At 41.7% G+C, this 16344-nt stretch overlaps 1 protein-coding gene across 3 annotated transcripts in view; it reads left to right on the top strand.

The window, feature by feature from the left end:
* RNF220 (ring finger protein 220) overlaps positions 1-16344 on the top strand; it is a 340908-nt gene that overhangs the window by 241666 nt on the left and 82898 nt on the right. For all 3 annotated transcript variants that reach the window (XM_073544949.1, XM_073544947.1, XM_073544950.1), the window contains 2 exons: positions 1145-1190; positions 14029-14124. In XM_073544949.1, coding sequence (XP_073401050.1) covers positions 1145-1190; positions 14029-14124 — 142 coding nt within the window. The remainder of the gene's footprint in view (positions 1-1144; positions 1191-14028; positions 14125-16344) is intronic.

The following is a 16344-nucleotide window of genomic DNA, read 5'->3' as shown; positions in this document are numbered from 1 at the left end:
CGTGGGAGAGTGCAGGCGAAGAAGGGTGCTGGCGAGGGAGGGTGCAGGCGAGGAAGGATGCAGGCGAGGGAGGGTGCTAGCTAGGGAGGGTGCTGGCGAGGGAGGGTGCAGGCGAGGAAGGATGCAGGCGAGGAAGGATGCAGGCGAGGAAGGATGCAGGCGAGGGAGGGTGCTAGCTAGGGAGGGTGCAGGCGAGGGAGGGTGCAGGCGAGGATGGGTTCAGGCGAGGATGGGTCCAGGCGAGGAAGGGTTCCGGCGAGGAAGGGTTCAGGCGAGGGAGGGTGCGGGCGAGGGAGGGTGCGGGCGAGGGAGGGTGCGGGCGAGGGAGGGTGCGGGCGAGGGAGGGTGCTGGCGAGGGAGCGTGCTGGCGAGGGAGTGTGCTGGCGAGGAAGGGTGCTGGCGAGTTTACTGATCACAACTAATAAAACAGAGACCTAATATTATGGCATTGTCAGCCGTCATCTGAACTCATTATGTAATACTCCTCGTAGGTGGTGGAAACCTGGAGGAACCTGCAGTAATAATAATAATAATAATAATAATAATAATCTTTATTTATATAGCGCCAACATATTCCGCAGCGCTTTACAGTTGAACAGTTTTAAACACAACAGTCATAAGTAACAACGTTAACAATACAATAATTAAAGCGAAATAAGACGACTCTGCTCGTGGGAGCTTACAATCTACAATGAGGTGGGGGAGATACAAAGCATAGGTTTGTATTTACAGTGATGTATTTACAATGATGGTCCAGCCATCTTCAGGGGGTGGGGGTTAGATGGAGATAGTGAATGGGCTACACACACACACAAACATAACATGACTTTGATTACTGAATGTGATAGGCCGCTCTGAACAAATGTGTTTTGAGCGAGTGCCTAAAACTATGCAAATTGTGGATGGTCCTAATATCTTGGAGTGAATGGAAACAATGGGGAGGGGGACAAGCTCAGGAGCCTGCAGTGAATGGAGGCAATGGGGAGGGGGACAAGCTCAGGAGCCTGCATGAACTCTAGGATGGGCTTATAATTCGGCTTTAGGCCCTCTGTCTCCTGTGATCCTCTCTCTATAGATAGACAATCTAATTCTATAGTTATATCTCTGGATTTACCTATTTATTCTCTGTCCCCTTTATCTGCAGTAAGAACTCTATACTGAAAGATGCCATGCCACCAGGTACTCCTAAGGTGAGTAATACCCGCCTGCTGTCTGCTCGGAGCAGACAAGTATAATATACAGCACTGATAATGCCCACTACAGTAATGGTAACTAACTATCCAGCGGGAACATTAGATTTTTGTACCTGGATTGATATTTTCCTGTACATTACTGGATGTGAAGCTTTGACTTTCTCTTGTGATACCTTAAAATAGTAATTGTTTCATGTTTGAATGTTACATTAAATCCTGGAAATGTGAAGCAAAAATGTCACCAAGAACAATCTGTATAAAAATAAAAGTTTTTATGAGATAATCCATATTACACACATTATACACAATCCACCAAAAAGCGTCAACGACAGTACAAGAGCAAATATCGATATAAAAATACCCTCCTCAACATTGATATTACATCACCGAGAGGGAAAAGTGCTGGAGTGATGGAAGAGACGTCACTGATCTGCAAGTGATGGAAACGGAAACTAAACTTACAAACCATCCCAATATCTCCAGTCTGGAGTCTGAGCCTCCTGCTAAAATTATAGCACCTCCGGTCACTGAGGTTATTAATGGTCGTCTGAGGAAGGTTCTGCCGCTGATTGTACAAATTCTCAGGATCCCTTGCCGGCAGCTCCTGTGTAATCACTGACCAATGATGTGTCTGATGGAGACAGGTCCAGGGACGCTGCTGGCAGCTCCTGTGTAATCACCGACCAATGATGTCCAGATGGATACAAGTCCGGAGACGCTGCCGGCAGCTCCTGTGTAATCACCGACCAATGACGTCCTGATGGAGACAGGTCCGGGGATGCTGCTGGCAGCCCATGTAATCTGTCACAGATGTGGTTTGAGGAACCACTGTGCCACGGACCGCGGAGAGCCTGGAGGGGGCGTAACGAAGCGAACACCATACTCTTCACTAGAGCCTCTGATGAGGAAGTTAGACTTGGCTCCCGATGACTGCCAGGTGCCACTTCAGGACAGGCCAAGGGTCGCGCAGCAGCTGGACCTAGAAGGACAGAATGGATGGAACAGCAGGCAGAGCTTGTATCAGAGTGCAGCAGACAGGGTCTGTATCAACGTGGAGCAGACAGGAATTGCACTAGAGTGCAGCAGGCAGGATTAGCATCAGAGTGCAGCAGGCAGGAATTGCATCAGAGTGCAGCAGGCAGGAATCGCACTAGAATGCAGCAGGCAGGATTTTTTATTAGAGTGCAGAACGCAGGACTTGCACTGGTATGCGACCTTACACAACATAGACTGCAAACAGCAAGGTTGCTCAGGCACCTCCCCAGTGGGGAGGAAGCAATATATACATAATGTCCCACAGCCACTGGCTGGGGAGGAAATAGTGCTGACCCTTTAAGAGGGCGGCAGTGCATGCGCGCGTGCCCTAAGGACATGGCTAGAGGACCGTCTGGAAGCATGCAGAGCGTGGGGAAGGGAAGAGCTGTCTGCAGCATGGGTGAGTGAAGAGACACGCAGGAGACCTGCCTGTCAGAGCAGGGATCCGTCGTGGTGCTAACAAAATCATCGACCAATGATGTCCCGATGGAGACAAATCCGGAGAGACGCTACCAGCGCTCCTGTGTAATCACCAATCAATGATGCCCCCAATGTGAACGATGGAGACAAGTCCGAAGACTCTGCCGGCAGCTCCTGTGTAATCACCGACCAATGATGTCCCTGATGTGCCCAATGGAGACCCGTCCGGAGATGCTGCCAACACGGGAGCACATTTAGTGTCCATAGAAGAAAAAAGTGGCACTCGCCGTTCCTTTATAAAAGCTGCTTTTTATTGGTTCACCTTTTATAACATGCCAGCAGGAAGGTGTTCATGTGGAACACAATGGACGATGGCCATTCTGCACCTTCTGCGCTTCAAGGGGTCCTGGCACATTTAGGCCGCACAGACGACTCACAGTAGTGTGAGGAACATGCTGTGTGGAAGAGCAGCTCCTGGACACTTTGGATAAATGGCCACACCACTGGCATCAAATCAATTTAACACCGAGCAGTGAGCGACCTGGAACGATGACTATTGGGGTCCGGCTACCGAATATTAAGCCCCCCACACCATAATCACAGGAGTAAGACCGGTGTGATGTCCCCCTCATTGGCCATTACTGTGTCCAAGACAAAAGCCAGACTCATTGCTGAAGAGAACAGTCCTCCATACTAGCCTCTGTTCTCCGTCTGGAGAGTACGTGAACAATGCCAAGAAAAGGCCACACCGGTCCTATTCACAGGTATTTCTGGACGTGCATACTCCAGACTGAATTAATTTTTTCCATTTTTCCATCATTTGCAGATAAATAACGTCACCATCCTGTGAGTTCTAAATGAGTGCTGTAATTTGATTCGCCGAAAATAAGATCTAGCCCCATACTCCTTTGGAGTATGACTGAAATATTAGCCCTACTCCAAAAGCAAGTCCAAGTTACAGTCAGGCCCAGTGTTTGGGGTTGGGCACACTGGTCAACTGCCTAGGGCCCCCACTCTCTTGTTCAATAATAAATATGGATTGTTTTTCATGGAACAAAACATAAGAAATCTCCTGAAAATAAGCCCCAATTCATCTTTAGGAGCAAAAATAGTTTATGTCCTTTGTATGTTTAAGAACAATGAAAACAAATAGAGGGAAAAAAGGCAAATTGGACATACTTTCACACAAAACCCCAAAAATGGGCTGGACAAAATTGTTGGCACCTTTCCAAAATCGTGGGTAAACAACTTTGTTTCAAGCATATGATGCACGTTCAGACTCACCTGTGGCAAGTAACAGGTGTGGGCAATATGAAAATCACACCTGAAACCAGATAAATGTTTATTTAGCAAAGCAATCCCAAATTTAGTAACACTTCAGTTTCTAACATCGCATTTTTCTCTGGGTTACTACCACTACCCTCCTCTCCATGGCGCTATTCCTGTTTTTTTTAGACAGTACAACAATCCGTCTGATGAAGGTTGATGTTAGAGACCGAAACGTTACTAAAATTGGGATTGCCATGCTAAATAAACATGTATTCTATAGTTTTCATACAAGAGTGCCAGATTTCGTTTTCTACATATGCAAGTTGTTGCGTGTGTACTAGCGGTGTATATAATGATCACACGCTGTGATTGGTGATGAGTACCATAAAGAGGTTTCCACACTGAGTGAAACGCGTGTTGGGTTTGGTGGACATCAGGACGCCCTGATCTGGTATTACACCCTGGTTTCTACCATTTTTCTATACACTCCATTGACTCCACGTAATATATTGGCTGTCACTACTCATGTGCCAGGAATATGTGTGTTGATATTTGCTTCACTTTTATGCTGTTGTTTATGACTCTTTTTGTAAAAATGTTTCAGGGGTTCATGATGTTTCACCTTTTAAACTTTAGCTTTCTGATTTTGATTTTACATGCAGTCTAATACAATTTTTATTTTCTATGAATTATTTTGGCCACACAGATGCTTCACATTTGTAGGATTTAGATGTGTAATATTCTAATGACATATTATAAATGTTCATCTCAGACTGCCTCCCTGCATCCATCATAACTTCCCAGTGTAATACATTTTACGTCTTTTTTTATAAAAAGTTTCATTAACTAAATTAAAGAAATCAATTAATCATATTAATGACAAATGTATGGTTTATGCATAAATGAAAAAAAAAAATGACTGAACTGTGTCAGTGTTTCCTTTTGGATTATTGGTTGTATTTTTGACTTGTCAAGGGTTAATCCTCTCCAGATCTCTATCTCCGTGTTTCCTCTGGTGATTTGTCAGTTTGCGCAGATTGCCCCCCATTACAGTGAAGCATTTGATTCATATCGCTAAGCGGATCCGGGCACGAGAGCAGAAAGGATTAAGATAGTGTTAAGTCTAATTTACTTTTAGTGCAATTTCACAGGATATTGCCCCTTCTGACTGCTCAGATGAGGAAAAAAGATAATTGTCTGCATCCCGATGACACGACGTGAAAGTGGAGGCGGCGATCTTGGCAGAAATGACGCGATGACGGTCATTATAGAAAATAGACGATTTTATAAAATAATGCAAAAATGATGCGTTTTTAAAATGTCGCCTCGTTCACATGGAGTGGTAGGTGCGATATAAGGGAGCAGCTGCGGATAATACGGACACTAGGTAGGACATTGTCACTGCACGCCAGATCACTAACAGGACAGAGAACACAGGGGAAGCCCAGCGCCGGCTCCCACATCCCGGCAGGGAGGCATTTTAGTTGACAAACAGTCTCATCTGCCGCGTGAGTGAGAATTAAATAGGGCCGATGTGGTGTTCCAAGTAGAAAGGGCCCAGCTGAGCCCCAGAGGGGCCCGTCCACTGCTCACCCCTCTGTAAAGGCCACAGAGCGCAAGTTCAAGAATCCATCATGAAAAGTGAATCCCTGTGGATGGAGACTTTCATCGGGCATCAGACGAGCCTTAGAAGATCCTCAGTCTGGAGTATTGAGCCATTTCCAAACTTTCTGATTTACATGGAGTAAAGTCTTTGTTTAAAGTGGCTTCAAGCTGTTTTATTCCGAAGTCCTCTGATGTTTTCTGTCGCCTCCTCCGTGTCTTCCTTCATCCTTCCATAAGTACCGAAGAAGGAAATCTAATACAGGACAGAGGAGAGTGAAAAGAGCGAGCTGTCCAGATACAAGTGCAGAGGGCCCAACACTAGGGGGCAGCACGAGAAAACGGCCCTGTATCCACGGATTCCAAACCTCACAGGAGGTACAAGATCAGGCATGTGTAGTGCAAACATAAACCCACAAAGAAACCGAATCTGAAACCCAAGTCATGTGAAAAAATATATATACTTTATTACAGAATTGCATTAAAAATATGGCGTAGGTGGACACAAATAACCAGGGAAGAAAAGGGACGCAATGGTCACAGGACAAACTGAAAATTGGAAGAAAAAGTGGTATACAGTATCAATGATGGAGAAACGTGCATGTGTGCCGCGCTGCTACATCTGACGACCCCCGTCTCCACCTTTCAGCAGGTACAATATAACCTTTTTTTGGCAGCATGGCAATATTTCAACCAATTTTGTGATTTCCTTTTTGATTATACACCTTGTGATCGCCATACACTACATGCACTGGCACTTTTATATATCTTCTATCATATTTTCTCTGATATATGTTACCTGCCATTTTACTTTGGTCCATAATTATTCAATATTACTTATATCAATCACTTACTCTTTGGTTTCCTAGCAGCACGGCACACATGCACGTTTCTCCATCATTGATACTGTGTACCACTTTTTCTTCCAGTTTTCAGTTTGTCCAGTCCCTTTTCTTCCCTGGTTATTTGTGTCCACCTGCACCTTATTTTTAATGCAATTTTGTGATAAATAAAGTATATATATTTTTTCACACCACTTGGGTTTCAGGTTCGGTTTCTTTCCCGGTTTATGATGTATCCTTCCCGATATGCCCAATACTATGTCCATTGTACACATGTGGTGATCAAAAATGCCTATTTTCCTCACTACATCATTTTCTATTATTACATTATTAATTTCACGTGTGTACGTTGTCTCGGAGATTTTGTTGTCTTAATGTTTAGAAAAAAGAAATCCAAGATTCTAGGAAACATGACTGCCACTAACAAGTGTTAATTGTGGACAGATTGACTGCCCGACTTTTTGGGAAAATAAGACTGATCTAACTAAAAAGAAATTTCCTAAAAGGGAACAATTCAAAACCTAGAACGTTTCCTGTCCTTATTCTGGCTGTGCTCACTTTTGCATCGGGAGATGACGTGTTATTTACTTATACCTGCCAGGTCATGCATTGTCTAATGGATAGACCCAGAATCGGAAGATGTGAGGTCACCGACTGGTGCAGAAGTGATCAGAGCCAGAATCCCCCCGCGTCTGCAGCTACAGGGGCTTTACCTTGTCAATGCTTCCCTGCATATTTAATGGGGCGATTTGTAAAATTGTGGATGTGAGAAGTCCTCCGGGGTAAATCATCCTTTTACCAACAAGCCTCTCCTAGACCCTCATATATTCATAAAGAATAAAATACATTTTTATCCTATCGAGCAAACAAAATCCCCCATCTTCGTCCTGACATCACGTATCACTCACTGGTTGCATCTTCTGAATGATCACAGCTATTAGTATCAGTGAAAATGTTTCCAGCAGAGACGGACGAAAAAGACGGGCAGAAAATGTCAGCGTATCACTCCTGTGTTAAGTGATAAGTACCTATTTAGATAGGAGTTAAACCTCCGCACAGGAAACACTTTGTGCTCAAGGAAAAACAAGCCGATCGCTGTATGAAAACAGGGTTATTTGTTGCACTGACAGGCGACGCTGATGGATGGCCAAAAGATGTGTGTTTACTGCGCTGCAGCTATAAGGACCCAAATCTCATTGCCTGATGGTGTACAATGACGGCCTGCTTTTATCTTAAAGCGGCATTTCAACACTGACGGGAAAATTACACAGCTGGATGGTGCAAACAGCGACATATGGAAGATTACAGGGATCTATGCAGAGAAGGAAAGGTGCAGGAAAATGAGAAGTAAAGGCACATAGACGTGCCGACCGCGGCCAATCACCATCTGCAGATTGGCGCTATAATGTCCTGGTTGGGCAGAATAACTAACATACTGTGCACAGAATGATGGACATATAAGACATCATGTTACCGCAGCTCATCGCCTGTTACACGGAGAAAAAGCACAACTGCACACACTACAAGCGTGTGATTTACTTGTTCATATGTGATTGCCTGCCAATTTAGGCATCACAATAATGATGGGGCCCTCCTCAGTCATTGTCAATAAGAATCAGTATTATAGTAGTTATATTCTCATACATAGGGGCAGTATTATAGTAGTTATATTCTTGTACATAGGAGCAGTATTATAGTAGTTATATTCTTGTACATAGGGAGCAGTATTATAGTAGTTATATTCTTGTACATAGGGGCAGTATTATAGTAGTTATATTCTTGTACATAGGGAGCAGTATTATAGTAGTTATATTCTTGTACATAGGAGCAGTATTATAGTAGTTATATTCTTGTACATTGGAGCAGTATTATAGTAGTTATATTCTTGTACATAGGAGCAGTATTATAGTAGTTATATTCTTGTACATAGGGGCAGTATTATAGTAGTTATATTCTTGTACATAGGAGCAGTATTATAGTAGTTATATTCTTGTACATAGGAGCAGTATTATAGTAGTTATATTCTTGTACATAGGAGCAGTATTATAGTAGTTATATTCTTGTACATAGGAGCAGTATTATAGTAGTTATATTCTTGTACATAGGAGCAGTATTATAGTAGTTATATTCTTGTACATAGGAGCAGTATTATAGTAGTTATATTCTTGTACATAGGGGCAGTATTATAGTAGTTATATTCTTGTACATAGGGGCAGTATTATAGTAGTTATATTCTTGTACATAGGAGCAGTATTATAGTAGTTATATTCTTGTACATAGGAGCAGTATTATAGTAGTTATATTCTTGTACATAGGAGCAGTATTATAGTAGTTATATTCTTGTACATAGGGGGCAGTATTATAGTAGTTATATTCTTGTACATAGGAGCAGTAATATAGTAGTTATATTCTTGTACATAGGAGCAGTATTATAGTAGTTATATTCTCATACATAGGAGCAGTATTATAGTAGTTATATTCTTGTACATAGGAGCAGTATTATAATAGTTATATTCTTGTACATAGGAGCAGTATTATAGTAGTTATATTCTCATACATAGGAGCAGTATTATAGTAGTTATATTCTTGTACATAGGAGCAGTATTATAGTAGTCATATTCTCATACATAGGGGCAGTATTATAGTAGTTATATTCTTGTATACAGGGAGCAGTATTATAGTAGTTATATTCTTGTACATAGGAGCAGTATTATAGTAGTTATATTCTTATACATAGGAGCAGTATTCTAGTAGTTATATTCTTGTACATGGGGGCAGTATTATAGTAGTTATATTCTTGTACATAGGGGCAGTATTATAGTAGTTATATTCTTGTATATAGGGAGCAGTATTATAGTAGTTATATTCTTGTATATAGGGAGCAGTATTATAGTAGTTATATTCTTGTATATATGGGTAGTATTACAGTAGTTATATTCTTGTACATAGTGGCAGTATTATAGTAGTTATATTCTTGTACATAGGGGCAGTATTATAGTAGTCATATTCTCGTACATAGGGGCCGTATTATAGTAGTTATATTCTTGTACATAGGGGCAGTACTATAGTAGTTATATTCTTGTACATAGGGGCAGTATTATAGTAGTTATATTCTTGTACATAGGGGCAGTATTATAGTAGTTATATTCTTGTACATAGGGAGCAGTATTATAGTAGTTATATTCTTGTATATATGGGTAGTATTACAGTAGTTATATTCTTGTACATAGGAGCAGTATTATAGCAGTTATATTCTTGTACATAGGGAGCAGTATTATAGTAGTTATATTCTTGTATATATGGGTAGTATTACAGTAGTTATATTCTTGTACATAGGAGCAGTAATATAGTAGTTATATTCTTGTACATAGGAGCAGTATTATAGTAGTTATATTCTCATACATAGGAGCAGTATTATAGTAGTTATATTCTTGTACATAGGAGCAGTATTATAATAGTTATATTCTTGTACATAGGAGCAGTATTATAGTAGTTATATTCTCATACATAGGAGCAGTATTATAGTAGTTATATTCTTGTACATAGGAGCAGTATTATAGTAGTCATATTCTCATACATAGGGGCAGTATTATAGTAGTTATATTCTTGTATACAGGGAGCAGTATTATAGTAGTTATATTCTTGTACATAGGAGCAGTATTATAGTAGTTATATTCTTATACATAGGAGCAGTATTCTAGTAGTTATATTCTTGTACATGGGGGCAGTATTATAGTAGTTATATTCTTGTACATAGGGGCAGTATTATAGTAGTTATATTCTTGTATATAGGGAGCAGTATTATAGTAGTTATATTCTTGTATATAGGGAGCAGTATTATAGTAGTTATATTCTTGTATATATGGGTAGTATTACAGTAGTTATATTCTTGTACATAGTGGCAGTATTATAGTAGTTATATTCTTGTACATAGGGGCAGTATTATAGTAGTCATATTCTCGTACATAGGGGCCGTATTATAGTAGTTATATTCTTGTACATAGGGGCAGTACTATAGTAGTTATATTCTTGTACATAGGGGCAGTATTATAGTAGTTATATTCTTGTACATAGGGGCAGTATTATAGCAGTTATATTCTTGTACATAGGGAGCAGTATTATAGTAGTTATATTCTTGTATATATGGGTAGTATTACAGTAGTTATATTCTTGTACATAGGAGCAGTATTATAGTAGTTATTTTCTCAAACATAGGGGAAGTATTATAATAGTTATATTTTTGTCGATACATGGCAGTACATTTCTCAGCAAAGTGCAAAAATCAGCACAAGAGAGAGAGAGCTCAGCCTAAGCAATGTGAAGTATTTTGAGACAAGCTGGGAATCATTAGTAAAATAAAATACAGGAAATGAAGAGCCGATTCATCATTGCATGTGCCCTATTTTTGTATCTTATTGGTGTTTTTTTGACTGTTTTATAGTTGCGCCTAATTTTTCTTTGAATTTGTGTCTTTTCTAAAGTCTGTTTTAAAAAGGGTTGCTGTTTTTATCTCCACCATTGTGGCCACAATTCAGGGGTTTTCAGTTGATTACGGCTGATTTGCTGATTTATCAATAGCAACCTTTTAAAAAGTCGCAAAATGTGGCATTATTTTACTCCCATCCAAGATATAACATACACCTTAATTGCTGAACTTTTGTACCATTGATCAAATCTGAAACTTTTTGTGCTTTAAAAAAAATAACGCTAAACAGTGGAAAGACAAAGATCATTTTTAGTTTTGCTCAAAATTCACTAACAACATTGCACCATTTTGAGGAATTTAACAGAAGAAATGTCAAGAAATGCTGCAAAACAAAAAAGTGACAAATAAAAACAAAGAAAAAAAACAGCACATGATAAACGTTTATCGCACCCATGGAATCAGTAGAAGGATCGCTGACTGATATTTCGGCTCCTAGCTCAGCTGAGTGTTAGCTGTAACTCCAGTGTCCCTTGTCCACTCTCACTCGCTAATAGACGCAGAAGAGAATGCTGCCAGAATAAGGAGTGAGAAGGTGAAGAAAGTGCCCCACTCGCACTAAATTTATAGCTCTGTTGCCATTAAGGGAAAAATTAGCCGATGGCGGCTATCATATTAAAGGGTGAGAAAGCCGTGAATTACCTTTTTTAAGATCTTATTGCTTACAATGATAATTTTACCTTACAAAAGGCCATTTTTAATGAGTGATACAGGAGGGAAGCTGTGATTTACTGCCGTATGTTCCTCACCTGTTATACCGATTTTTTTTTCTTTCTTTTACTTAAACACATTTACTCTTTTCTTTCTTTTATTAAACCGCAAATTAAGTGCAGGTTTTTTTTACATAGGGCAGAGGGACGATAGTGTAGAAGACAGCGGTATTTGGGGTTCTGGTACACAGCTTTCCCAAAGTTGTATGACGGGGATGAGGGCTGTGCCATGCTGTTCATGACTTTAAAGGGAACTTGTCAGCGGCCCTAACCTATTAAATGGCTGCCATGTCTCTACTGCACCCACGAGAGGTGGTGAGTAGAGATGAGCGAATCTGTTTGGATTCGGTTCCGAATACGATCAAAATCATATTTTGTTTTTGCAATATTTATTGAACACAGCCGAACATCATTAGAGTCAATGGGAGTAGAAATTTCTGAATATATTCGGGACCGATCATAAGACAAACATTCGGCAGGAATAGTGTTTGAATATGGCACGAATATGTCAAAATCACATGCGGGAACAAAATCCGAACAAATTTGCTCATCTCTAGTGGTGAGTTCTCCTTCAATGGAAGTCTTCATACAGAGGCTGGACAGATATCTGTCTGAGATGGTTTAGTGACTCCCGCATTGAGCAGGGGGTTGTACACGATGACCCTGGGTGTCCTATTCAACTCAGAATATAGAAATAGAATCATAACATGTCAAACAGCCTCCTTCGTCTACGTTACTGATTGCTCTATAATTGTACAATCAAGTTTTATTCTGAGAGGGCACGCGCAACATTAGAAAAAGTTAGCTTATTCCCCCAAACTAATCCTTCCTCGAATCGTGTAAACTCACCACTATTGGTGCAACTGACATAAATTCCAAGATGTACATGTGCATGGCGTTCTGCCTCCCTGGGGATGTTATATGAAGCCGGGTGTCAATTAGGGACTTACGCATACCCAGGGAGGCATCGGTGATGTATGGCTCGGCCGGCTGCGGAGGAACCCACAGTCCTCGGGCACGCACAGTCACCTGGCTTCATTGCGCATCCTCAGTTACAGCAGTTATGGATGTGCAAAGAGCCGTTAATGATGTCACTTCATGTCAATCACGCTCTGGAGGGGGCATACTTACTACATGGGAGGAAGGATTAGTCTGCGGAAATCAGTGTCCTGCTGGACTAGTCCTCACAGAATTCCATAGCACAAGCACGGATTAAAATATGATTTGGCAATCTTAGCAATCACTAAGGCATAATAAAAAGCCTATTAAAGCAAAGAAGAGACATTGCAGTAGAGACATTGTGGCCATTTAAGGGGGCTAGGGCAGACGACAGTTTCCCTTCAAGAAGATGAGTGATCATGCGTATAGGCATAATAGCGACAATGTTGATTGTCACTATATCTTCTTCCAACCTGATCACAGAGATGGCAATAGTTTATATTTACTGAGCTTTTTTTATGTTATGAAGTTAAAGATGGAAAATCAGTTTTCTCCTTGTACCCAAACTAATGAGCGGAGTGATAGCGATGTAGATCTAGCTACAGACAAGATAAATACATATTGTAAAAGCATTAACTGAGCCTAAATGTTCCTGCCAAGGGATTATGTAAAGATGGATAAAACGGCCCCCACCCCAAGTACCACCTGAGGCTTCAGGCCCCGCACAAGGCATCTCCTGCCATGACGGAAGTTGCATTTCCTGGGCCGCGCTGTAGGGAGTGTGACTTGGCATGAATTGTGCCATACTTAACATGCGAGGTGGATATTTAGAATTGAAGTGCTTTCCACACAATTTAAAAATAGACAGTTTATTAATCTGAACTGCAAGCACATGTAGAAGAGGCCTGGAGATTGACATCTCTGGGATTAGTTTAGCCCTGTTTTTTTTCCAGAGGTCATCTCCATGGTGCTCGGGAAGAATGCTGAATAAATGGCTCCGCAGCTCTTCCCAGGGCCGAGCTGGGCGCTGAATACATATCATTTCACTTTTGGCCTAATCGACCATTTTTCACCAATGTTACAATATGGTTGCTTACAATTTATTTTTACTTTGTGGCTGTTTTATTTCCCCCACCTCCTGCTGTACTTTGTACACCTTCAATTTCAGTTCTGATAAAACCCTGAGGAAGAGGCTGGGAGGAGAGTTTAATCTGTGTGGGACCTGTAATTACAAGAATCTGCAGCGGTTAATAGCATTCAAACCTACGATCAATGCTTTTTTATAGGTACGCTACATGAAAGATCACTTGGCTGCCTGCAACCCCATTGAGCCGGGAGATGCCGGCAGCGTTAACAAAGATGTTCAGTTTTGACAAATGATCAAACGGGCTTTGCTTTTGGCAGATGTAATGGCACAATAGAGCGGAGGGCACACACAAAAATAGTACATAAAAGCTTTGGAATTTTCTGATTTCTTGCAATTCTTACCTGACCTTTTCATCTGCCCCCCCACCCTTGTCTCTCTCATTCTGCAGTCTGTGCTGTTATCAGCTTCAATCAAGAGAGAAGGGGAATCACCCACAGCGTCGCCTCACTCCACGGACGAGATTCACCACTCGGACAGATACCAGGTGCGCAGCTTTTGAAGTACTAGAAAAAAAAGATGAAAAGTGTAAAATGAGCAGTTAATTACTATTCGGCGGCCATTGAAACCGTTAACGCAGCAGGATAACAGGGTCATTTATTGATACAGCTGGAACTCCACAGACATTAAATCATCACTGTCACGTTGTGTTTTTTTATCTATTGCGTTAGATTAACTTCTGCATTATGTGATTAGATGGCTGTAACATTGTGTAATGTGACAAAGGCCCATAGACAAGTGCTGCTGCCACAACCTTTCCTGCCCAGCCGGTGACCAGTAAATGATGAAGGCTCCGTACACCTCAGGGCTGCTCCACTCCTGGGTATCTGCAGGGCTTACAGGAGAATTATTAACAGAAAAAGACTTGAAAATTATAACAAGACTCAAATGATAGCCCTATGGCCTTTCCGCCAGTTGCAGTTTGCAGTTGCCTCCAATAGACGTCACTTAAAGCAGAGAAATAACAGCATCTCCAGTCAAACCTTATATACAAGCCACAAAGCAGAGAAAAGAATGAAAGAGCAAGAGAGGAGGAAGGAGCAAAGAGAAGGAGGAAGGAGCAAAGAGAAGGAGGAAGGAGCAAAGAGAAGGAGGAAGGAGCAAAGAGAAGGAGGAAGGAGCAAAGAGAAGGAGGAAGGAGCAAAGAGAAGGAGGAAGGAGCAAAGAGAAGGAGGAAGGAGCAAAGAGAGGAGGAAGGAGCAAAGAGAATGAGGAAGGAGCAAAGAGAATGAGGAAGGAGCAAAGAGAAGGAGGAAGGAGCAAAGAGAAGGAGGAAGGAGCAAAGAGAAGGAGGAAGGAGCAAAGAGAAGGAGGAAGGAGCAAAGAGAAGGAGGAAGGAGCAAAGAGAAGGAGGAAGGAGCAAAGAGAAGGAGGAAGGAGCAAAGAGAAGGAGGAAGGAGCAAATAGAGGAAGAAGGAGCAAAGAGAAGAGGAAGAAGCAAAGAGAGGAGGAAGGAGCAAAGAGAAGGAGGAAGAAGCAAAGAGAAGGAGGAAGGAGCACAGAGAAGGAGGAAGGAGCAAAGAGAAGGAGGAAGGAGCAAAGAGAGGAGGAAGGAGCAAAGAGAATGAGGAAGGAGCAAAGAGAAGGAGGAAGGAGCAAAGAGAAGGAGGAAGGAGCAAAGAGAAGGAGGAAGGAGCAAAGAGAGGAGGAAGGAGCAAAGAGAGGAAGAAGGAGCAAAGAGAAGAGGAAGAAGCAAAGAGAGGAGGAAGGAGCAAAGAGAGGAGGAAGGAGCAAAGAGAGGAGGAAGGAGCAAAGAGACGGAGGAAGGAGCAAAGAGACGGAGGAAGGAGCAAGAGCACAGGGACAAGGCTTCCAGCTACCTAATACTCATCAACCAGCGAAAAGTCTGAACACTGGTGCCCACAATAATGTAAAATCACCAGCCTAAGCACTGTGCAGAAACCGAACAAGCCGGAGTAACTGTGACATATTAACTCTGAAGTTGTAGATTAAGAAGATCAGCTCTGAAGCATACTACTACAGGATAAGTAATGTTTACAGTGACTGCACCAGCAGAATAGTGAGTGCAGCTCTGGAGTATAACACAGGATGTAACTCAGATCAGTAATATAATGTATGTGCACAGTGACTGCACCAGCAGAATAGTGAGTGCAGCTCTGGAGGATAATACAGGATGTAACTCGGGATCAGTAATGTAATGTATGTACACAGTGACTGCACCAGCAGAATAGTGAGTGCAGCTCTGGAGTATATATAATACAGGATGTAACTCAGGATCAGTAATGTATGTACACAGTGACTGCACCAGCAGAATATTGAGAGCAGCTCTGTGGTATAATACAGGATGTAACTCAGGATCAGTAATGTATGTACACAGTGACTGCACCAGCAGAATAGTGAGTGCAGCTCTGGAGTATATATAATACAGGATGTAACTCAGGATCAGTAATGTATGTACACAGTGACTGCACCAGCAGAATAGTGATTGCAGCTCTGGAGTATAATACAGGATTAAACTCAGGATCAGTAATGTAATGTATGTGCAGCAATGTTTGTCACAAGCTGTTGCTATAGATCAGTGACTGATCACTGTTCCCTAGCTCCGTAATATAGCTGTAATAAATACTATGAGGTCATCTAAGCTGCGGCAAGTTCGTGGCCATGCCCTTTCTTCTCCAGCCGCCTCAGTACAACAGTGAAAGCTTTTCATGTCTCCTATGTCTGAGTGAAGCTGTCAGGTTGGAGA

Source organism: Dendrobates tinctorius, unplaced genomic scaffold, assembly GCF_039654945.1.
Source record: "Dendrobates tinctorius isolate UK_male_01 unplaced genomic scaffold, ASM3965494v1 ptg000138l, whole genome shotgun sequence".
Lineage (NCBI taxonomy): Eukaryota > Metazoa > Chordata > Amphibia > Anura > Dendrobatidae > Dendrobates > Dendrobates tinctorius.
This window is presented reverse-complemented; position numbering and strand designations above follow the sequence as displayed.